The sequence below is a fragment of the Xenopus laevis genome, chromosome 5L (assembly GCF_017654675.1).
Source record: "Xenopus laevis strain J_2021 chromosome 5L, Xenopus_laevis_v10.1, whole genome shotgun sequence".
Lineage (NCBI taxonomy): Eukaryota > Metazoa > Chordata > Amphibia > Anura > Pipidae > Xenopus > Xenopus laevis.
This window is the reverse complement of record NC_054379.1, coordinates 134,486,188-134,510,807: the sequence shown is the minus strand read 5'-3', so window position 1 is coordinate 134,510,807 and position 24,620 is coordinate 134,486,188. Positions and strand designations below refer to the sequence as shown.

The 24,620-nt window shown below is 43.2% G+C and overlaps 1 protein-coding gene across 1 annotated transcript in view; it reads left to right on the top strand.

Annotated features, from left to right (window-relative positions):
- Positions 1 to 667: 667 nt before the first annotated feature.
- LOC108717085 (WD repeat and FYVE domain-containing protein 1-like) overlaps positions 668 to 24,620 on the top strand; it is a 29,454-nt gene continuing 5,501 nt past the window's right edge. Inside the window, exons 1-10 of the mRNA XM_018263842.2 lie at positions 668 to 1,078; positions 9,893 to 9,960; positions 10,897 to 10,970; positions 11,124 to 11,178; positions 11,264 to 11,414; positions 18,372 to 18,484; positions 20,121 to 20,247; positions 21,339 to 21,444; positions 23,863 to 23,964; positions 24,163 to 24,293. Coding sequence (XP_018119331.1) covers positions 945 to 1,078; positions 9,893 to 9,960; positions 10,897 to 10,970; positions 11,124 to 11,178; positions 11,264 to 11,414; positions 18,372 to 18,484; positions 20,121 to 20,247; positions 21,339 to 21,444; positions 23,863 to 23,964; positions 24,163 to 24,293 — 1,061 coding nt within the window. The 5' untranslated portion in view covers positions 668 to 944. The remainder of the gene's footprint in view (positions 1,079 to 9,892; positions 9,961 to 10,896; positions 10,971 to 11,123; positions 11,179 to 11,263; positions 11,415 to 18,371; positions 18,485 to 20,120; positions 20,248 to 21,338; positions 21,445 to 23,862; positions 23,965 to 24,162; positions 24,294 to 24,620) is intronic.

Below are 24,620 nucleotides of genomic sequence, written 5' to 3'. Positions count from 1 at the left end.
TGGAAAACGTTAAGAATGCTGAAGAGGGACTGGAGACTGGGCTTCAGAGCCCAAAATCTGGTAACTCCCATCTTCTACACAAGTCAGTTCCATTGCATGCTGGGTATTGTAGTCTTCCATTAAACTTGCCAGTTGTCAAATTGTTAAACAAAAACAACATTACCCAACATGCATTGGAAGACGCAGGCTTGGTACATTAGGGCAAGAAAAAACTTTGGCTGGTTTCCAAAGTACAAACCAACCAAAGGCCCAAAAAGTAGCCCAAATCCGTACCTCGGCTAGTTTGTTCTTTCAAAACCGGCCTGGACTTTAAATTAGTAGCCCAATTTGACTGGAAAAAAGGCAACCTGGCAACCCTGTTCCCTCTAAACTGCGCTCACTATTTTTGAGGCTGGCTCACACAACAGTCTGTTTCATGCACAAAGTTAGTAATAACACAATTTTGTGTTTATTCTATCCTGAGCACACTGTTTTTACAAATGTCCACACATAAGGTTTGTTTTTTTTTTGTCTACACAACCAAGAAGGAATTAGAGGGGTCTGAGCCAAGGACTTGAATCCTGAAATACATTGGTGGAGTTTATGTGACTTGTGAGACATTCTGAGGGGAGTATAACAAGGACATGTATTTCGCTGCAGGTTGTCCTAAAATGCGTTCCGTACACTTAGGCCCCGCCAACGCTAACGACAGCACTGACAGATAGGACCAAATCTGCAGTTCCGCTTTCAGATATTTTTGTCCTTTTCAGTCAAATAAGCAGCAACATTGTGTCATACTTTGCAGGTCTGGATTCACTCGTCGTCATCCTTTCAACCTCACACAACCTCGCCAGCTCGTTTCTGCGGCACGCTATTCGCTACATTACGGTGAAAGGGCTCGTATGCAAATGCGCAGCTATCACAAGAGTTACGGCCAGGCTCTTGCTTGAGTCACATGATCAGAGATGGCAGCGGAGATCCGTTCCCGGTCTCCGCGCGGTCCCGTTCTCCTTACTAAGATTCCCGGGCACAGGGAACAGGTGGCTGCGGCGAGTTTGATTCCTCGGGAGGATGGAGTTATCACGGCCAGCGAGGACAGGTAACTGCAATTAGGGGAAATCGTAAGCTTTGCGCTTGTTGTTGGATTTTTACTCCGACCATGGAGGACTAATAGGGGGTTCTATATTGTTATTAACAAATGCATCGACGCCGGGCACTAATGTGATTGTACAACATGTAAACCAGCAGCAATATGTACTGTACCGAGCAGCACGGACAGGCCCTTCATACCCAGCAGCTTTATACTCATGGGACAGGGCTCAGGTATCAGCAGCATTACAGTAATACTGGGACATGACATAGGTACCCAGCAGCATTACAGTAATACTGGGACAGTGCTCAGCTATCAGCAGCATTACAGTAATACTGGGACAGTGCTCAGGTATCAGCAGCATTACAGTAATACTGGGACGTCACGTGACATAGGTACCCAGCAGCATTACAGTAATACTGGGACAGTGCTCAGGTATCAGCAGCATTACAGTAATACTGGGACAGTGCTCAGGTATCAGCAGCATTACAGTAATACTGGGACAGTGCTCAGGTATCAGCAGCATTACAGTAATACTGGGACGTCACGTGACATAGGTACCCAGCAGCATTACAGTAATACTGGGGCAGGGCTCAGGTATCAGCAGCATTATAGTAATACTGGGACGTGACATAGTTACCCAGCAGCATTACAGTAATACTGGGACAGGGCTTAGGTATCAGCAGCATTACAGTAATACTGGGACAGAGCTTAGGTATCAGCAGCATTACAGTAATACTGGGACAGGGCTTAGGTATCAGCAGCATTACAGTAATACTGGGACAGGGCTTAGGTATCAGCAGCATTACAGTAATACTGGGACAGCTCTCGGGTATCAGCAGCATTACAGTAATACTGTGACAGTTCTCAGGTATCAGCAGCATTACAGTAATACTGGAACAGGACTCAGGTACCAGCAGCATTACAGTAATACTGGGACATGACATAGGTACCCAGCAGCATTACAGTAATACTGGGACAGGGCTCAGGTACCAGCAGCATTACAGTAATACTGGGACGTCACGTGACATAGGTACCCAGCGGCATTACAGTAATGCTGGGACAGGGCTCAGGTATCAGCAGCATTACAGTAATACTGGGGCAGGGCTCAGGTATTAGCAGCATTACAGTAATACTGGGACAGGGCTCAGGTATTGGCAGCATTACAGTAATACTGGGACGTGACATAGGTACCCAGCAGCATTACAGTAATACTGGGACAGGGTTCACGTACCAGCAGCATTACAGTACCAGTAGGACATGATTTAGGTACCAGCAACATTACACTACCAGTGGAACAGGGCTCAGGTACCAGCAGCATTACAGTAACAGAAGGGCAGGGCATAGGTACCCAGCAGCATTACAGTGACAAGGAAAAGTACAGGACACCTAACAACATTACCAGGCCTGTGGAGTCAGTACATAAATCCTTCAACTGTGACTCCTCAGTTTATCAAACCTCCAACTCCTCTTACAGTAACACCAAAAACTGAAAGTGTATCAAAGTAATTCAAATAAAATGTACTGGTAAAACGGCCCCCATGGCTACACAATAACTTCTTTATATAAACTATAGAAGTGTTTCTGAAGCAAACATACAGCTTTATCAGTGCATGCTAACCATAAATTATATGTTACTTTAAAACACTTTCATTTTTGGTGTTACTCTTCCTTTAATATGCTAATGTATTTTCCATGTTGATATAAGTTAAGTACACAACATACAAGGCATTTTATCACTGCCAAATCTCAAAAATATAAACCACATCCTTTTGTAATTTTGAACCAATCAAAGTTAAACTACATAAACCAAAAACCATTGGAAAACCTTAAACAACTTATATATAAATTGAACCTGACATATAGCTGTAGAATAGCTGTTAAATACAATCCAAAATGAACTAAACTATTGTTCTTAGAAACAGAAATACTTCTGCCATATCCTCCTTCATAGAAGCTCTTAAATCTGGTTATTTTCAGTGCTTGTATTTTAAGTTAAGTCGGAACATTTTTGGCAACTCCGGCTCCAGATACCCAAAATTGCTTCCAACTCCACAGCTCTGAGCATTACATTGCAAGGGAGAGAGCACAGGTGTCATGAAGGTGCATATAACAAAGTAGCATTCTAGTAAGTCAGAAACTGAGCTTGTACACAGCTGTGTAATAATAATAATAAGAGAGGGGTGGCTTGTATAACAACACAATAATAACAAGTCTTTGTTAGCAGTCAGGAAGTTAGCGACAATACATAATGCTGGCCAGAACAAAGCAGGAAGATGACATAGTAGAAGGGTAATGTCCCACTGGGTGATTATGCCACACATGTTTCTAAACTGTCAGCTGCAGTGAGGCATGTCTTCAGGAAAATGACCCAGTGCAACAGCAACTGTGCAATAGCCTTATTATGAAATGTGCTCAATTCATTCTCTTTCCTCAATCAGTACACACTGACTCGGAGACAGAAACATGTATTTCTATACAGCCAGCAAGCTGTATAGGTTATACTTTCTATTTATCTCTATATTTATTCAGGCCTATACTTGCCCTTTAAAATAATGGTACTGCCATTTCTGAGAGAAATCATGGTTCTATTTCTTGTGTTTGCACAGCATCTAGTAAGCACTGGGGGTGGGCTGCAGTTATAAAAGTTTTCTGTATCGATGACACAATAGTATCCCAGCTGAAAAGTTATGATACATTAGGATTTAGTGGAGAGGGATGGGTTGGTACACAATAATACAATAAAATATCAGAGAGTAATTGTAGAATTATATAAAGAATGTGACAAACGCTGCACTGAAGGATAAGAGGAACATTCCATTAAAGGGCTAGTATACAGACCAGTTTGCTTTATAGGGCTTTTCTGTGTTTCTCATCATAAATCGCTTCTTCTTCGGGCGACTTCGGAAAACTAAGTGCTCTACGTGCCACCCAGCTGGCAGTTGAGATTCTAGCCGGTGGAAAGACTTTTCTGGGAGATTATTTGCCCAAGGAAAGGCGATTTGTCAGTTGGCGACTAAATCTCCCCGAATCTTATTGAGTGCCCTTACCCTTAAAGGGGAAGGAAACCTAGTCGGCGCAAAAACCCTCCCCCCTTCCCGTGTGTTGCCCACCCTCCCTCCTCGCCCCTGGCCTACCCGTCCCGCTGGGCAAATGCCCCTAACTTGTTACTTAACCTTCTGCGCAGGTCCAGTCCAGGGAGTTCACAGACGACAACTTCTTCCTCGCGATCTTCTTCACCGGTACGATCTACTACGCATGCACCAAAAGTACTTTGTGACTTTTGGTGCATGCGCAGTAGATGCGTACCGGCGAAATGCTCCTACTGCGCATGTGCCAAAACGCCGTTCAAAGCAGGAAGAAGATGTAATCTGTGAACTCCCTGGACTGGACCTGCGCAGAAGGGTATGTAACAAGTTAGGGGTATTTGCCCAGCGGGATGGGTAGGCCAGGGGGGAGGAGGGAGGGTGGGCAACACACGGGAGGGGGGGAGGGTTTTTGCGCCGACTAGGTTTCCTTCCCCTTTAAAGGCTTATTTAAGAATGCTAGTGGAGCGAGCAGTGTCATTTCACGTGAAATTGGCAATGTTTTTTTTTTTTTTTCTCGTTAATGCAGCATTTTCCCCATAAATGTTCAGCACTGTTGTGCCCACCAGGGAGAGCTGCACCTGACACAATTGCAGCCGATTAGTTAAAAAAAAAAAAAATTTGCATTTGAACTTCATCACATATCTTTTAGGTCCAGAGTTGGCAGTAGCTCCAGGGTTCCTCTTCATCAATAGGACAGCAACTTGATTCAGAGTAGGAGGCAGGCAGAGGCTGCAAGTGCAACTATGCGGATGTGCAAGGGGAGCATTTTGACGTAGTACCTGAATGAGGTTTTATGGGCAACTGACTGAGGGGAATTTTGCATGAATGGAACTGCCCTTGCGATTCTAAATTAGCCCTCAAGTCTTATTCATGATCACAAATACAGATCACAAATACAGATGTAAAGAGCTAAAATCTGCAGGGGTTGTTCACCTTTCATTAAACTTTTAGTATGATGTAGTGAGTGATATTCTGAGACAACTTGCAATTGTTTTATTTATTTATTTATTCAGCAGTATATATCACTTTTTATTCAGCAGCTCTCCAGTTTGCAATGCCAGCAATCTGGTTACTAGGGTCCAATTTACCCTAGCAACCATGCATTGATTTGAATAAGAGACTGGAATATGAATAGGAGAGCCCTGAATAGAAAGATGAGTAATAAAAAGTAGCAATAACAATACATTTGTAGCATTAAAGAGCATCTGTTTTAAGTTGAGGTCAGGGACACCCATTTGAAAGCTGGAAAGATTCAGAAGAAAAAGGCAAATAATTCAAAAACGTTTTATTCGGCAGCTTTCCAGTTTGCAATTTCAGCAAATTGGTTGCTAGGATCCAAATTACCCTAGCAACCATGTGCTGAATTAAATAAGAGACTGGAATATAAATAGAAGAGGGTCTGAATAGAAAGAGGAGTAATATAAATAAGCAATAACAAGACATTTGTAGCTTTATAAACATTTGTTTTTAGATGGGGTCAGTGACCCCCCCATTTGAAATCTGGAAAGAGTCAGAAGAGAAAGTTAAATAATTAGAAGACTATCAATAATAAGACCAATTGAAAGGTTGCTTGGAATGGGCCATTCTATAAAATGCTAAAAGTTAAAGGGATACTGTCATGAGAAAAAAATTTTCTGCACTGAAATACATTTCCCAAAAGAGCAAACAGATTTTTTTTATATAAGATTTTTAAATCTGACATGAGGCTAGACATATTGTCAATTTCCCAACCGCCCAAGTCATGTGACTTGTGCTCTGATAAACTTCAATCACTCTTTACTGCTGTACTGCAAGTTAGAGTGATATCACCCCCTCCCTTTTCCCCACCAGCAGCCAAACAAAAGAACAATGGGAAGGTAACCAGATAGCAGCTCCCTAACACAAGATAACAGCTGCCTGGTAGATCTAAGAACAACACTCAATAGTAAAAACCCATGTCCCACTGAGACACATTGAGAAGGAAAAACAGCAGCCTGCCAGAAAGCATTACTCTCCTAAAGTGCAGGCACAAGTCACATGACCAGGGGCAGCTGGGAAATTGACAAAATGTCTAGCCCCATGTCAGATTTCAAAATTGAATATAAAAAAATCTGTTTGCTCTTTTGAGAAATGGATTTCAGTGCAGAATTCTGCTGGAGTAGCATTATTAACTGATGCGTTTTAAAAAAAAAACAACATGTTTTCCGATGACAGGATTCCTTTAACTTGAAGGTAAACCACCCGTTTAAAGGTGAACCACCTGTTTAATAAAGATGCTTGTGCCTATACATGTTCCTTAGCATCTTGTGCCAAACAAGTGCAAATGCATTGATGTGACAGTGATTCCAGTTCCCTTTATAGGTTGCAGCTTCGCATGCCACTGATTTATGTGACCAGTCTAATGCTGCTGTTGTCATGCACATCAACATGCTGGAAGTGGTGCCCTGTGGCCAGAGCTTCTTGTATATAAAGGGCCTGTTAATTCATTTCCAAGGGAACAAGGAACTGCTGTGTAGTTGAGAATACATGATAGGAAAAAGCTTAAAGCCTCCAGCCACTCTCACATGCTGTTTTGTTTTATCCCATGATTAGCCCCCTGGTCGTTCTTCAAAGAGACCTCTTACATTTTAATTTAATAGCAAGTATAAAACTTAACGCAACGTGATCCGTGTGAATTTGATTTGCTTTACCATTTCCACCAACGGATTCCTAAGGGCAGGAATAAAAATCACATTTCCCAGAATGTGGGAAAGCTGTGGGGGCCCAATGGCATCATCATAAGGATAAAATGATGGGTTCATATGAAGCCCACAGCCAAATGGCAGCAAAATGTTTTGGCCAGCACCTCCGTTTAACACACAGCCTCAATCCATGATGATTTTAGAACTCTTCTGGTTCTTTTAATGACCAGTATTACATATCTGAATGTGAAGCATGTGAACTTCATAGATGGCTCAAGCATTACATCTTCTAGGCAACACATTTAATACTTAAGCTGACTGTGGATACGTTCTCAATCTGGCATGAAAAACATTGGGATTTTCTCATGACCTACTTAAAGGGGTATTTTTAATATTCTTAAATGGCCAGTTCTAAGCAACTTTTCAATTGGTCTACATTTTTCGTTTTTATAATTTTTAAGTATTCACCTTCTTCTTCTGACTCTTTCCAACTTTCAAATAGGGATGACTGACCCCATCTTAAAAACAAATGCACTGTAAGGCTACAAATGTATTATTGTTATTGCTACTTTGTATTACTCATCTTTTTATTCAGACCCTCTCCTAGTCATATTCCAGTCTCTTATTCAAATCAATGCATGGTTACTAGGGTAAGTTAGACCCTAGCAACCAGATTGCTGATACTGCAAACTGGAGAGCTGCTAAATAACTCAAAAACCACAAATAACATAAGATGAAAACCAACTGCAAATTGTCTCGAATATCACTCTCTACATCATACTAAGTTGAAAACCCTTTTTAAAAGGTTTGTTCACTTTCCAAACACTATTTTTTCAGTTCAGTTGTTTTCAGACTTTTCACCAGAATTTTTCAATTGCTTTTCATGTTTTTTTTCACAATTTTCCCAAAATTGAAGCTTAAAGCGGTTGTTCACTTTTGAGTTCATTTTTAGTAGAACAAAGAGATTGCTATTCTGAGCAAATTTCCAATTTGTTTTCATTTGTTATTATTTGTTATTATTTGTGGCTTTTCACTATTTCGCATTTTTATTCAGCAGCTCTCCAGTTTGCAATTTCAGCAATTTGGTTGCTGGGGTTCTAATGACCCTAGCAACCATGCATTGATTTGATTAAGAGTCTGGAATGTGAATAGGAGAGACCTGAATAGAAAGATGAGTAATCAAAAGTAGCTACAACAATAAATTTGTAGCCTTACAGAGCGTTTGTTTTTGAGATGGGGTCAATGACTCCCGTTTGAAAGCTGGAAAGTCAGAAGAAGAAGACAAATAATGAAAACACAATAAAGAATAAATAATAAAGACCAACTAAAAAGTTGCTTAGAAGTGGTCTTTCTATAACATACTAAAGGGGTTATGTAATTAAAGGCACTAAGTTTGCCCAGGGGCAGTAACCTATAGCAACCAATCAGCAGGTAGAATTTCCTGGTCACATGTTTAAAAGCAAACATCTTATTGGTTGCTACTGGTTACTGCTCCTGGGCAAACTTAGTGCCTTTTATTACATGTGGGGGTCAAAGTTAACTTAAAGGTGAACTACCCCTTAAGGTTTAATGTTCCTGTATCTGTTGTTTCAGTCTGGCAGCTCAGTAATCAGGTGCTTGTTTTGGTATTGCACTTCTATTTGTGGCATTAATGATGAGTACATATATTTTGTTTATGGATTTATATCTATACAGTTGCACATGCATTTTGGTGTAGACATTTGATAAGCTGTCCCTATTTGTAGCCCGGTATCATAGTTTAATGGTCTCTGCTTTTAGTTAATGCTGCCAAAATCCTGCTTTGGCTTTCTACCGAGCCTGTGTTTTTCTGCCAGCTGGGTCAACTGAGTACATGCAAACATCAGGGGAGCTGCTCCAGTATCAGGTAGCATGGAAATGTCTGAGATGATGTCACAGCTTCCATCAAAGCCCCTCCGCACCCACTTAAATCTGGAAATTACTGAAGGAAATGGTACAAAAGTACAGACTGAAGAAAGAAAAAAAAAAATCTACTTTCTTGCTTTATAAATGATTTGATTATAAATCCTGCCATAAGCTATGGCCATTATAACCATGTAAAATGTTCAGCAAATAATTTACCCATAGGTTTATAGTGGGAGATGTTCACTGACTTGTGGCCTATCTTACCGAGTCCCCTCTGTATGTATTAATGGTTGAGCTTATGGTCATGTTGTATTTACAGTAGGGATGCACCTAATCCAGTATTCGTTTCGGTATTCGGCCAGGATTGGTCCATTTTCAGCAGGATTCGGATTCTGACCGAACCGAATCCTTAAAGGAGAATGAAAGGTTAAAACTAAGGAAGTCTTATCAGAAAGGTCCACCTAAATATGCCAGTAAACCATCAAAGTAATGCTGCTCTGTCAAAATTAACACTGTATTTCTTTCCTTCTATTGTGTGCACATGGGCTTCTGTTTCAGACTTCCTGCCTTCAGCTTAAACCTCATTGCCCTGGGCAAGAGCATGCTCAGTTTGTTCCTCTCCCCCTCCCTTTTCTGCTGTAATCTGAGCCCAGAGCTATAAGTGAGCAGGGAGAGACTCAGGCAGGAAGTGATGTCACACCAAGCTAATACTGCAGCTGCTAGCCTAAACAAACAGAGAGCTTCTAGAGCCTTTTACTAAGGTATGGTAGAACATTCTACAGAATAAATATAGCATTCTAGCTTGTATTTATGCAGCTAATCTATTGGCAATAAAATGCCTCCGTAGATTTCCTTCTCCTTTAAAATCATGTAACTTTTCATCACAAAACAAGGAAATATCGCATCAATCTTTCTCCCTCCCCCTCACTGATTTGCATATGCAAATTAGGGTTCTGTTCGGTATTCAGCCAATTCGACCAAATTCAGGGGTTCAGCCATATCCAAAATAGTGGATTTGGTGCATCTCTGATTTATTGCCCTTCTGGACTAGTTCTGGATAGTGTACCTAAATAAACTGAAAGACTAATTTTCCCACGTGGCTCATAAATGACTTGGTTACACACACAATACGTTTACTTGTATTTTATTATATACTAACTCACAATGTGTTCCCTTTCCTCCTCGGGTAGGACTCTGCGAGTATGGCTCAAGAGAGACAGCGGACAGTACTGGCCAAGCATCTATCACACAATGTCATGTAAGTACACAATGACTTCCGTAATCTGGAGCTTTCTGCCAAACAAGGTAATGTAGCCAGAAATGTAGTATTTCTCAAAATACAGGCACTTTATATACACATAGAGTAGGGCTCCCAAAACCCTTTTGTACTTGTGAGTCACATTCAAATGTACAAAGAGTTGGGGTGCAACACCAGCATGAAGGGGGAATCAAATAAGAGCTATGATTGGCTATTTGGTAGCCCCTATGTGGACCCTTATCTGATATATTATACTCATATTCCCCGTTAATTGGTAACAGGATTTTGAGACCTTATAATTATACCCTTGGTGATACACTATGGGAGTTCCCTTATTTATTTTTTTAAGCATTTCCTGATTGGTGTGTGTAAAGCTGTGGATTCTACACTACTGAGGGCTGCCTTCATTTGGATTTGAGTTCAGCACGAATCCTTTACTCTTCAATTTGATTTTTTATTTATCCACTGCCTGGTTGCTAGGGTAAAGTGTACCCTAATATCTATGCCATTGGCACAAAGGGTAGTTGGCTCCCACACCTTCTAAATCTATCTGAGTTGCTCAGCACCACTATAGTTCACTTCATTTCCTTTCTTTGAGTCTGTCTTGTGTTGACAGTGGAAAGGGTTAAGTTCTGGGTTTATATAAATGCTCTGTACTTCCAGACAGCATGCAGGTGATGGAAAAGGAAATATTTATATACTCCCTCTTCTTCCTCTTCTTCCTCTTATGCTTCCTCAAATTATATTTAACCCATACTCTTTTCACCCCTGCATAATATAATTAACCCACTTCTTTTCTTCCATTTCCTTGTTGTTTGTAAATTCTACTTCTGTCTGTCAACCCTTGATCAGAACATCTGGATTATATGTTATTCCTTGTGTCTTTAGTCTGTTATTTAATGTGTGTGACTCACTCTTCCTATGTTTGCTTTACAGCTCCCTGCACAGCTCTGAGGTACCATCACGAGAGCAGGAAGATTTTTGTGGGCCAAGATACTGGTGCTATAGTGGTAAGTGCATATTCGGTTATAAGCATAGTATTTTACCTTACTGGTGCTTGATAATGTGCAACAAGAACCCTTCTGTAGTATGTATCTCTAGTGGAAGGTGTAATTGTCAGATGAACACTTTAAGGTTTCTTGTCTTGTCTTGTCTCCCCTTAGGAATTCCTTATGTCTGAAGACTTCAACAAAATGAATTTTATAAAGACGTACCCAGGTAATGAATCCCTGTCATGTTTTTCAATCACCTCGTTGTCTCCTCCTCCAGTTTAAAAAGACACACCTATGCTTACTTCCTGCAGCGCATCAGAACCGGGTGACCGAAATCATCTACTCTCCGGGGACCCAGTGGGTGATCAGTACAGGGCATGATAAATGCCTCACATGGATGTGCACTGAGAGCGGGGCACAAATGGGCAGACACAGCTTTGCATCCTGGGCTTCCTGCCTACAGTATCCTTTCAAAATGGAATTAAGAATAACTTGAGAGAGAATGCTGTACGATGCAGGGAACAAACCTACCATCCTTTCAACCTAGTTTTATTAGGGAGCAGATATCTAGTGAAGGTGTTAAATGTGTAAAACATGCTTATTGTTTATTTTTCTATTCTTCACCATGAGACAAACACTAGAAGGGTTAATGCATTTTCCAAGAAATGATACAGTGAGAAGTGCAGAGAGCATTTAAGTACATCCTGGTGTTTCGAAACAGAGCCAACACTTTGCTGTGTAAGGCTGCACTGATACACACACATAAGTCAAAGTTTCCACTTGAGGGAAGAGTGATACAGATCCAGCAAATTGCTTAGGGTTTATGGTGGAAAGTTCATTTCCATTGGTTTCTGAGAGAGATTCTAGGCTCTGTAGTGCTGTACATTGCATTAACTCTATCATATGAAAAGTTCATGAAATAGAGAGGAAAAAGTGGAAGGTGAAAATATTAAGCAGTTAATAGTGCTGCTGTAATGGAATCTACCTCGGCTTCTCAAGATGGCGTCCAAGATGGCGACCGCCTACCTCACCACATGGCTCTTGCTGGACACAGGTCTATGACCTCACCTCCCTCCCATTCCGGGATTGGTTGTCGGCGACGGAACGGACGCCGGCGTCAGAATCGGGCGCCGGCGTCAAGGCGTCAGCGTGGGGACGCTGGCGTCTGCGTCTGACGCAAGCGCGTCAAAAATTGGCGCCAACCCTGGGACTACTTAAACTCACTTCCCCTTCCACTCCTTGCCCAACTATAGGTTCCTGTTACTGTGTTCCTGGGTGTTATTTACTATATTGATTACTTGTGTACCGATTCCTGCCTGTCTTACGATTCCGCTTGTCTTCTGCCTGGTCTGACCTTTTTGCCTGTATTCTGACGATTCTTTGGATAAAACCCTCTTGTACCTCGAACCTGGTCTGGTCTCCTCTTTGGTCTACACTATTACTGTGCCTTCGGGCCCGTTACAGTATAGTTGGGCCATGGACCCTTCGGAGGAGACTCCAGCTCCACCTGATGTCGGTGGCGCCATCCGCGGTTTGGCTTCCCGCATGCAGTCATACGAAGCCCAGCAGTCGCACTTCGGTCAGGCTCTAGAAGCTATCCTGGACAAGCTGTCGGCATTATCACCTGTGGCCCCGGTCCCTGTGGCCGTTCCTGCAAGCCCACTCCAACCCTCGGAGCCTCGCATTCCTGCGCCTCCCCTCTACAGCGGCGACCCTGATGCATGCAGAGGTTTCGTCAACCAGTGCGAGATCCAGTTCGCCCTGCTGCCAGGTCAGTTTGCATCCGAACAGGCTAAAGTGGGGTACATCATTGCTCGCCTGCAGGGGAAGGCTTTGGAGTGGGCATCACCTTTGTGGGAGAAGAGGGACCCTTTGATTGACGACGCCAGGGCCTTCATCCGTGAACTACGGGTCGTTTTCGATGCCCCTGGTCGAGCTATGTCATCCTCGGCTCGCTTGTTCCAGATCCAGCAAGGCACTCGCTCTGTTCCTGAGTACGCAATCGAGTTCCGCACACTAGTGGCGGAGACCACCTGGAACAATGATGGATACCATGCCGCCTTCTACAACGGCCTAGCCATGCGTATCAAAAACGACCTGGTCTCCCGGGAAATTCCTTCTCGGTGGGAGGATCTGGTGGCGCTGGCCGTAAAGGTTGACACCCGACAGAGGGAATTTCAAGTCGAGCTCAACAGAGAGCGTTCGAAGAAGTATCCCCGGTTCCAATCCACACTGGCTCCCCGCTTCCAGAGACCCCTACTCTTCAACCCGGCTACTGCTTCTCCCTCTCCTACTCCTGCGGCTTCTGCTTCCTCTGCTCCATCTTCTGAGGAACCCATGCAGATAGGACGGGCTCGTCTCTCTGAACAGGAGAAGCTACGGAGAAGGGCTGCTGGTCTATGCCTGTATTGTGGGGGTAAATCGCACTTCGCCCATGAGTGTCCGGTGAAGCCGGGAAACGCCAGCACCTAGGTAGGTTTGGGGAGACCTATCTGGGTGGTGTCTGTTATCCTCCCCAACCTTCTATTCAACGCTTTCTTCTTCCGGCACAGATCCAATTCGGTTCCCAGAAGATCCCAGTGCAAGCGTTCCTGGACTCTGGTGCTGCTGGAAATTTTATGGACAGAGGATTTGCTGTTCGTCATGCGGTCCCCCTACAACCCTTGGCTTCTCCTCTGCGAGTATTGGCTATTGATGACCGCCCTCTGTCTTCGGCCATTATCTCTCAAACCACCGCTGAACTTTCTCTAAGAGTGGGCACCATGCATCTGGAGAGATTGGCCTTTCTACTCATTGACTGCCCTTCAACTCCACTCGTTCTGGGGCTTCCCTGGCTGTGCACTCATAACCCAGTCATTGACTGGTCATCCATGCAAATCTCCCGCTGGAGTTCCTATTGCCTTCAGAACTGTTTGCCTGCCGTACCTCTTATCAAAGTGTCTTCTGTGTCTTCCAATTTTTCCCTTCCATCTGCCTATCAAGAGTTTACCGATGTCTTCAATAAGGGCTCTGCAGAGACTCTTCCTCCTCACCGACCCTATGACTGTCCGATCGAACTTCTTCCTGGTTCCATGCCTCCCGGGGTCGCACCTATCCTCTCTCCCCCTCTGAGACGGCCGCCATGAAGACCTACATTCAGGAGAATCTCCAAAGAGGCTTCATTCGCCCTTCTTCTTCTCCTGCTGGTGCCGGATTTTTCTTTGTTGAAAAAAAAGACGGAGGTCTGAGACCATGCATCGATTATAGGGGGTTAAACAAGATCACCATTAAAAACCGCTACCCTCTCCCCCTAATCTCCGAACTCTTCGATCAGCTAAGAGGGGCCAAGATCTTCACCAAGCTGGATCTTCGGGGTGCCTATAACCTCATTAGAATTCGTAAGGGGGATGAATGGAAGACCGCCTTCAATACCCGAGACGGGCATTACGAATACCTAGTCATGCCCTTTGGACTCTGTAACGCCCCAGCGGTCTTCCAGGAGTTCGTTAATGATATATTCAGAGACTTGTTGGGACAAAGCGTTGTCGTCTATCTGGATGACATTCTTATCTTTTCCAAAGATCTCCACGAGCATCGCTCCCAAGTGAAGGAGGTTCTTCTTCGCCTAAGAAAAAATAGTCTCTTCGCCAAATTTGAAAAGTGCTCCTTTGAAGTATCCTCCATCCCTTTTCTCGGGTACATCATCTCCCAGCAGGGTTTCAAGATGGATCCAGCCAAGGTCTCGGCAATTCTTGATTGGCCCCTCCCCACAAGTGTTAAGGCTATCCAGAGGTTTATTGGCTTTGCCAATTACTACAGACAATTTATTAAAGGTTTTTCTTCCAAGATCTCTCCCATCCTGGCCCTTATCCGCAAGGGGGGTAAACCACAGCACTGGCCTCCTCCAGCCTTGGACGCCTTTGAATCCTTGAAATCTGCCTTTTCTTCTGCACCTATTCTCAGACACCCCGAGCTTCTTCTTCCTTTTTTCCTCGAAGTCGACGCCTCAGATGTGGGAGCTGGAGCTGTCTTATCACAGAGATCATCCTCGGATGGGAAGTTACACCCCTGTGCATTCTTCTCTAAGAAATTTTCTTCCCCCGAGCAGAACTACGATGTGGGGAATCGTGAGTTATTGGCAGTGAAGCTCGCCCTGGAGGAGTGGAGACATTTATTGGAAGGATCCTCCATCCCCGTGACCATCTTTACTGACCATAAAAACCTTGAATTTATCCAATCCCTCAAACGCCTGAATCCCCGACAAGCCAGATGGTCATTGTTCTTTTCCCGTTTTAACTTCATTATCACTTTTCGTCCTGGCTCTAGAAATAGAAAAGCTGATGCCTTGTCAAGAAGTTTTGTTCCTGAAGTTCCCTGTTCCGAAGATCCTGAACCCATTGTACCTCCCTCCAAGATCGTCGCTGCTCTATTTCCCTCCTTGGCTTCACAGATCCTTTCCGCTCAAATTTCGGCTCCTGACAATATTCCTCCTGGGGTTGCATTTGTTCCTCCTGATTGTCGTCAGTCTCTTCTTTCTCAGGCTCACAGTTCTAAACAGGCCGGCCATCCCGGAGTGGAAAAAACTACCGAACTCCTTTCTCGCCTGGTGTGGTGGCCATCCATGAGAAAGGACGTCAAAAACTTCATTTCTTCTTGTACCATCTGTGCCGCTTCCAAATCTGGACATTCTCCCCCCAAAGGACTTCTTCTTCCTTTACCCATTCCATCTCGTCCCTGGACTCATCTTGCCATGGATTTTATTGTGGATCTGCCCGTTTCCTCCGGTCACACTGTCATATGGGTTGTCGTTGACAGGTTCAGCAAGATGGCTCATTTCATTCCCCTCCATAAACTCCCCTCTGCTCCTGAACTTTCCAAGCTGTTCATCCAACACATTTTTCGTCTCCATGGCTTTCCTGCCGAGATCGTCTCTGACCGAGGTTCACAATTCGTCTCTAGATTCTGGAGATCCCTGTGCAAAGCTCTCAACATTTCCTTGCAATTTTCTTCTGCTTATCACCCACAGTCGAATGGAGCCGTTGAAAGAGTGAACCAGGCATTAGAACAGTTTCTTCGCTGCCATGTCTCCCTGTGCCAGGACGATTGGTCGGATCTCCTTCCCTGGGCTGAGTTTGCCCATAACAACGCCTTCCATTCTTCCTCACATCAATCCCCTTTTTTCTGTGTATACGGTCAGAATCCATTGGCATTCCCTCAGGATCTTCTCCTCACCAATGTCCCTGCCGCCAACGATCAGGCTGCCCACATGATGGCTATTTGGGCTGCTGTTTCTTCCAATCTGCTGAAGAGCTCCCAGGTCCAGAAAAGGTCTGCTGACAAGAAGAGGATTTCCGCTCCACCCTATGCTCCTGGGGACAAAGTTTGGCTTTCCACCCGTAACATCCGCCTGAAGATTCCGACCCCCAAGCTTGGTCCCAGATTCATCGGTCCCTTTCCTGTCATTGAAGTCATCAATCCGGTGGCGGTTCGTCTTCAACTCCCTCCTGAGATGCGGATCCCAAATGCTTTCCATGTTTCTCTTCTCAAACCTGCTGTATCTTCTTCCTCTTCTTCTTCTCCCCCAGCTCCAGTCCTGCTTGATGGTCACCAGGAATTCGAGGTGAAGAAGATTTTGGACCAGGGGCACTCTTCAATATCTCATCGAATGGAAGGGGTTCGGTCCCGAGGAGTGCTCCTGGGTCAGGAGATCAGATGTCCATGCGCCCATCTTGGTTCGTAGATTCCATAAATTATTCCCTCTCTCCCCTAGTCTTGGTGGTCCTGAGGCCCCCCCTAAGGAGGGGGGTACTGTAATGGAATCTACCTCGGCTTCTCAAGATGGCGTCCAAGATGGCGACCGCCTACCTCACCACATGGCTCTTGCTGGACACAGGTCTATGACCTCACCTCCCTCCCATTCCGGGATTGGTTGTCGGCGACGGAACGGACGCCGGCGTCAGAATCGGGCGCCGGCGTCAAGGCGTCAGCGTGGGGACGCTGGCGTCTGCGTCTGACGCAAGCGCGTCAAAAATTGGCGCCAACCCTGGGACTACTTAAACTCACTTCCCCTTCCACTCCTTGCCCAACTATAGGTTCCTGTTACTGTGTTCCTGGGTGTTATTTACTATATTGATTACTTGTGTACCGATTCCTGCCTGTCTTACGATTCCGCTTGTCTTCTGCCTGGTCTGACCTTTTTGCCTGTATTCTGACGATTCTTTGGATAAAACCCTCTTGTACCTCGAACCTGGTCTGGTCTCCTCTTTGGTCTACACTATTACTGTGCCTTCGGGCCCGTTACAGCTGCTCCAGCAGAATTCTGCACTGAATCCATTTCTCAAAAGAGCAAACAGATTTTTTTGTATTCAATTTTGAAATCTGACATGGGGCTAGACATTTTGTCAATTTCCCAGCTGCCCCTGGTCATGTGACTTGTGCCCGCACTGTAGGAGAGAAATGCTTTCTGGCAGGCTGCTGTTTTTCCATCTCAATGTAACTGAATGGGTCCCAGTGGGACATGGGTTTTTACTATTGAGTGCTGTTCTTAGATCTACCAGGCAGCTGTTATCTTGTGTTAGGGAGCTGCTATCCGGCTACCTTCCCATTGTTCTTTTGTTTGGCAGGTGGGGGGAAAAGGGAGGGGGTGATATCACTCCAACTTGCAGTACAGCAGTAAAGAGTGATTGAAGTTTATCAGAGCACAAGTCACATGACTTGGGGCAGCTGGGAAATTGACAATATGTCTAGCCTCATGTCAGATTTCAAAATTGAATATAAAAAAATCTGTTTGCTCTTTTGATAAATGGATTTCAGTGCAGAATTCTGCTGCAGCAGCACTATTAACTGATTCATTTTGAAAAAATTTTTTCCCCATGACAGTATCCCTTTAAGCACAATATACTTTAAAGGCCTAGTCACAAAAAATGTTTTTTTTTTTTTTTTTAATGTACTTTTACCCTGCACTGGGAAAAACTTTGAAAACACTACTACAGTTTTATGAATAAGCTGCTTTGTAGCCAAAGGGGGCAGCTATTCTAGGGCACATGTTTGCATAGAAGATGTGTTGTTTGTGCACCGGAAGATAAATGGATAGAACACCATTTGTGGCTCACTATAGAATGAAACCCTCTCTCAAAAAATTGGGCATTTATTGGCAAGAAAATGTTTCTTTGGTGTATGATCAGACAAAAACTATATGTAAAAAAGAATATATTTATATTTTCAGCTTATTGGATTACTTCAGACCTTCTGTATTACATTCAGTAGAGAATTAGGTACTACATACAAACTGCAAATAAATAAACGTCTATAAATATCCTTGATTGCATGGCATTGTTATCAGGTGCGTAAATTGTGAACACTTGTATATGGTTTAAAAGTAAGTGTATTGTAAATCACGCGTGCACGTGGCATGTGCTCCTTAACAAGTGTTGCCTCCAGGTATGACGAAGATACAAAATATGCCTTTGTGGGAGATTTCTCTGGCCAGATCAATCTGCTCAAGTTGGAGCAGAACAGCTGTTCTGTGATATCAACACTTAAGGGGCATGAAGGTAACCATGTCTGGACTGAAATTCAAAATGGGCCCTGGCATTCAGACACACACATGCCCAAACAGCCTCCCACAAAGCCAATAAATAGTGACTGTCTATGGCATCTTACAGCAGTTCCTCTGGCATTTGCCAGAATAAACAAATTGCCAGTTCTGCTAGATGGTAACACACAAAAAGCACTGTACTGGTATATCTTGTACATATGCTAGCAAGGTGCGTAGCCAGATTTTACTTGTTCAACTTGTTTGGCTCTGGCTTCCTTTTTTAAATATGATCCACTTGCTTGCCCAAATACAAGAAATCTGTTATTTTTAGGCTGACCTCCGCTATGCTCTGCTGCTTGTGACTCCACATAAGCGGAAGTGGTTCAAATAAATGGAGATGGGGCACAGAGCGAATCTGCTTCTCTCAGCTTGAAAAAAGCAGACTTAAGCTGGCCATAGACGCAAAGATCCGATCGTACGAATCGTGGATTCGTACGATATTCGGACCATGTGTGGAGAGTCCCGACATTTTTCGTCCGCCGGAGATCGGTCGTTTGGTCGATCGGACAGGTTAGAAAATTTCTGTCGCCTGCCGATAATATCTCTGCGTGTATTGCCGATCGTACGATTTTCAGTGGGAGACTGTCACTAGTGTTGTCAGACATAAGTATCGTACGATTGCTGTCAGGGGCAGAGCATTGGGTGATCTGTTCTTATTTGATCGGAATGGTAAAGACTTTGATCTGAATGGTTAGTGGAGGGTCGGGAGATGGGAAAGTCCGATCGTACGTTGATTCGTACGATCGGATCTTTGCGTCTATGGCCAGCTTTAGAGCAGCGGAGCCTATGTTACGTCTGCCCTTGGCCAAACAATCTAATCAGCCCATTATTGTCTACCTCAAGGTGGACATATCTGTAATATCTGTTTGGTTTGTTTTACATGTATGGCCAACTTAATGTGTATATCAGATTTTATCTGTGATTAGTCAGACCATGTGAAACTGTATGCGATAACGAGCAACTGTGTTCTAACTCTTTTTACATTTGTTCCTGTAGTCCGCAGTCTAAGGGTCTGGCCACACGGGCAGATTGGGGGAGATTAGTCGCCAGGCGACAAATCTTCTCTTCTTCGTGGCGACTAATCTTCCTGATCTGCCTTACCTTGCCTTCCACTAGCTAAAATGTAAATCGCCTGGGGGCAGGCACACGGAGCACTTCGTTTTCCGAAGTCACACAAAGTTTCCTCGTGAGGCAGTTATGGGCGACTACGGAAAACTAAGAGCTCCGTGTGCCTGCCCCCAGGCGATTTATATTTTGGCCAGGGGAAGGCAGATCGGGAGATTTCTCGCCTGGCGGTTAATCTGCCCGTGTGGCCAGACCCTAATGGTGCTACCTTATATCCTAAAAAAAAAGTCAACTACATGTGTGTTTAACGCTGCCTAGCACTAGTGACTGGTCCTTGCTCTCGGTTCCTTAGTCATTTCAATGCATATCCTCCTTGTAACTCCTAGGAACATTTTTATATTTCACAACTGAACTTGTCCTTTGGTTAGTTGCATTTGAAAGTAAAGAAGAAACGGACCAGCTGACATGTGACTAGGAAAGAGAATTTGTATAGTGAGATTTGCATTGAGAATAATTCTTTCCTTCAGGAAGCATTTCCTGTCTGTACTGGGATCCAGCCCAACGATACCTATTTTCTGGATCCTCGGATCACAGCATTATCCTGTGGGACATTGGAGGGCGACAAGGAAGGACACTGATCCTCCAAGGACACCAGTAAGTCCATTTGTAACAGTACAGCCGCTTTTCTTATGAGGCTTTTGATATATAAAGTCCATCTTTTTTTATTCTGTATCAGCATGGCATTAAAGTCTGTGTTCAGGTGCTTATGGCCTGGTGCCAATATCTCATTTAATCTGTACAGATGGATTGTTTGCAACCTTAAAGTTATTTACAGAATGCGTCATCCAATCAGTCGACTGTTCTACTTGAGGCCATTGAAGAGAAGAAAGCAATTAAGAAAGCTTGTAGATAATTCAGTTTTTCTAAAAATGTAGTATTTATGGAAGATATATATAGATGTTACTTGTCATGGCCCATTAAGAAATGTTGTCACTATAGCAACATATAATTCTAGTGATGCAGAAAGAATAGAGCGTGGAGCTTTATTCACATGTCATAACATGTATTGTTAGCTTCTTGGCTTAAAAGAGTTCACGGTTCTTTAAATCTGTGTCTTTGGAGGGGGTATTTAGTAGTTATGGATCAAGAACTGATGAAAGGACATAGGTTGAGCATCTGTTTTTCCTGTCTAAATACCGTCCAGGTACAAAATGGATCCGGAGTATCTTGTTTTAAAATCTGTTTACTCAGTAAAGCATTAACGTTTCTATTCCTTATGATTCCATTTTCCTATACCTGTGTTCAGGAGTGGACCCTGTTGTTCGTAAACTGTTATTCAGTTGGTGGATACTGAGATTGAGGTGCATATCACTCTCCAAAAGTATTTGAAGGCTCCCCTGTAACAGATGTTCAGTATTTGGGATAATAAGTCGTACAGAAAATGCTGGATAAGCAGCTAAAGTATCAGGGAGCTGTTATTGTTTGTGGTTCTGGTAGAAGTGCACTTAATAAATGAGCTGATAGATGAACCAGACATGCCAGTATAACTTTGCACATGGAATATGTACAGCCTTTACCCAATATTAATGGAATTAGGCAAACTGGTTGAACAGTTATTGATTTAAGCTATTCTGAAATACTTTTGTTTCACCTTTGTAAATCTGTTCTTTGTAGGACAATTTTATGGTTTTTTTTTATGTATTTGGTTTTGCTGAACTGATCTCTCATACCCATCTTCTCTTTAGTGATAAAGTACAGGGGCTGACTTACATACATCTGACACGGCAGCTGGTCTCCTGCTCAGCGGATGGCGGCATCTGTGTCTGGAATATGGATATTGATAGAGAAGAGGTAATGGATGGCCACTGTATACAATTGTTGTGCTCAACCAGGTAATTGGCAGGGCTGGCCGCCAGAAGCCTTATTGTTCAGAACCAGGTAATTCGTAAGGCTGGATGTCAGTGGACAATAGAGAGAGCAAAAAGAGAAACATTTCTCTGATTACAGCAAAATTATTATTCCTAATTTGTTTGTAGTTTTAAAGGAACAGTAACACCAAAAAATGAAAGTGTTTTAAAGTAATGAAAATATCATGTACTGTTGCCCTGCACTGGTGAAACTCATGTGTTTGCTTCAGAAATACTACTATAGTTCATATAAACAAGCTGCTGTGTAGCAATGGCAGAAATTGAAAAAAGGCTATATGGCACAGGTTAAAAGGTTAAATAGTGGATACCAGATAACACCATTATGTTTTACTGAGCTTATCTGCTATATGTTGTGTAACATTTGATACAGTGCCACACAAAAGGTTACTGGTTAAATTAAGGAATGTTGGCCTGGAACATAGTGTTTGTACCTGGACAGAGAACTGGCTAAAAGATAGACTACAAAGAGTGGTGGTAAATGGAACATTTTCTAATTGGATCAGTATTGTTAGTGGAGTACCGCAGGGCTCTGTACTAGGTTCCTTGCTTTTCAACTTGTTTATTATTGACCTGGAGGTGGGCATTGAAAGTACTGTTTCTATTTTTGCAGATGATACTAAATTGTGCAGAACTATAGGTTCCATGCAGGATGCTGCCACTTTGCAGAGTGATTTGTCTAAATTGGAAAACTGGGCAGCAAACTGGAAAATGAGGTTCAATGTTGATAAATGCAGGTTATGCACTTTGGCATAAATAATATAAATGCAAGTTATACACTAAATGGCAGTGTGTTGGGAGTTTCCTTAACTGAGAAGGATCTAGGGGTCTTTGTAGATAACATGTTGTCTAATTCTGGGCAGTGTCATTCTGTGGCTACTAAAGCAAATAAAGTTCTGTCTTGCATAAAAAAGGGTATTAACTCAAGGGATGAAAACATAATTATGCCTCTTTATAGGTCCTTGGTGAGGCCTCATCTGGAGTATGCAGTGCAGTTTTGGACTCCAGTACTTAAGAGGGATATAAATGAGCTGGAGAGAGTGCAGAGACTAAGTGCAACTAAATTGGTTAGAGGGACGGAAGACTTAAATTATGAGGGTAGACTGTCACGATTGGGGTTGTTTTCTCAGGGGAAAAAAGGTGCTTGCGAGGGGACATGATTACACTTTACAAGTACATAAGAGGACATTATAGACAAATATCAAGGGACCTATGTAACCTGAGCCATTTCTATTTTGTATGGCTGCCCCCATTGCTACACAGCAGCTTACCGTATTTATATAGACAATAGTAGTGTTTCTGAAGCAAACTGCAATTTTACCAGAGCAGAGCAACACTACATTACATTTTTATTACTTTAAAGGAATTGTTCAGTGTAAAAATAAAAACTGGGTAAACAGGCTGTGCAAAATAAAAAATGTTTCTAATATAGTTAGTAAGACAAATATGTAATGTATAAAGGCTGGAGTGACTGGATGTCTAACAGAACATTACCCAAATTCCTGCTTTTCAACTCTCTTGGTTTCCACTGACTGAATACCAGGCAGTAACCAATCAGAGACTTGAAGGGGGCCACATGGATCATATTTGTTGCTTTTGAATCTGAGCTGAAATCTGAGGATCAATTGCAAACTCACTGAACAGATATGTACCACGTGGCCCCCCCCTTCAAGTCGCTGACTAACTCAGAGTTAGAGAGCTGAAAAACAGTAGAAGTAGTGTTAGGCTATTATGTTAGACATCCAGTCACTCCAGCCTTTATACATTACATTTTTGCTAATCGCCTCTTATGCGGGGCGACAATCTCACTGAACTACCTTCCTTGTGCCTGCTATAATGACAAAACGCCAGCGCCAATGCACTCGCGGCGCTTCACAAGGAAACATTGGGTGACTTTGGAAATCGAAGTGACGCAAGTGCATTGGCGCTTTCTCATTATAGCAGGTGCAGGCAGGGGGAAGGCAGTTTAAACCTGCCCGTGTATGGGAGCCTTAGGCCTCAAGCACACAGGTAGATTTGGGGAGATTTAGTCGCCTGGCGAATAATCGCCTCTTCTGCGGGGCGACAATCTCCCCAAACTGCCTTCAAAATCCTGTACTAATAACATAAATAGGGTAAAGTAACCTTTTGAAAAATACTCTAGCTCACCCTGCCTCAGGGAGCAAACTTATGCAGGGAAATGTAACTAAAGTGAGGTTTTAATTTAATTTCTCTGCCTTAGTTTGCTCTCTGAGGTAGGGCAAGGTGGTGCATATTTCAAAGGGTTATTAGTACCTACTTGTGGATGGCTAAATTGCACTTAAATGAAAGTTGTGATTGTGTTGTTTAATGTTCTGTGTTTAAGGCACCTCAGTGGCTAGAGAGCGACTCCTGCCAGAAATGTTCCCAGCCGTTCTTCTGGAATATAAAGCAGATGTGGGATGCAAAGACAGTGGGGTTGCGTCAGGTTAGTTTGAAATGAAAGTAAATCCTTTTGGCTTTTGTTCATGTTCTTTCCACGCTCCCATAATCTACTGGCCTTTTTCTAGGTTCTGTTTGATATTTTCATTTCATGTGTTTTGATCCTGCTTTCCTCTTCTCTTCATTTACTACAGCGAGGCGGTGTGTAGTTACCCAGCCTTTTGTTTACTTTTGTCATTTGTAGCACCACTGCAGGAAGTGTGGTCAGGCTGTGTGTGGAAAATGCAGCTCTAAGAGATCCAGCTACCCTATTATGGGATTTGAGTTTCAGGTGCGGGTCTGCGATTCCTGTTATGAGACCATCAAAGATGAGGAGTAAGTACTATGGGAGCATCTTGTGTTTGGTATTTAATGAAATAAGACACAGGGAACTGGAGTTTATTGTACTGAAATAATATGGCAGGGGCTGTGCATGCTCTTTATGCCCCTGCCATTTAATTCAGATGGCTCTGTAGCTGCTAAAACATACAGCTTATTTTACATGACTGGAATATATGAATCAGACAAGGGCTTGTATTGACACATTCATAAAGCAGCAACATATTCGTCAGCTCTGTACAATAGAACGGTGTATACATCAGACGTACAGGTTATATACAATAGCCAATTGACCAATACAGGGGTTAAAGGAGAACTAAACCC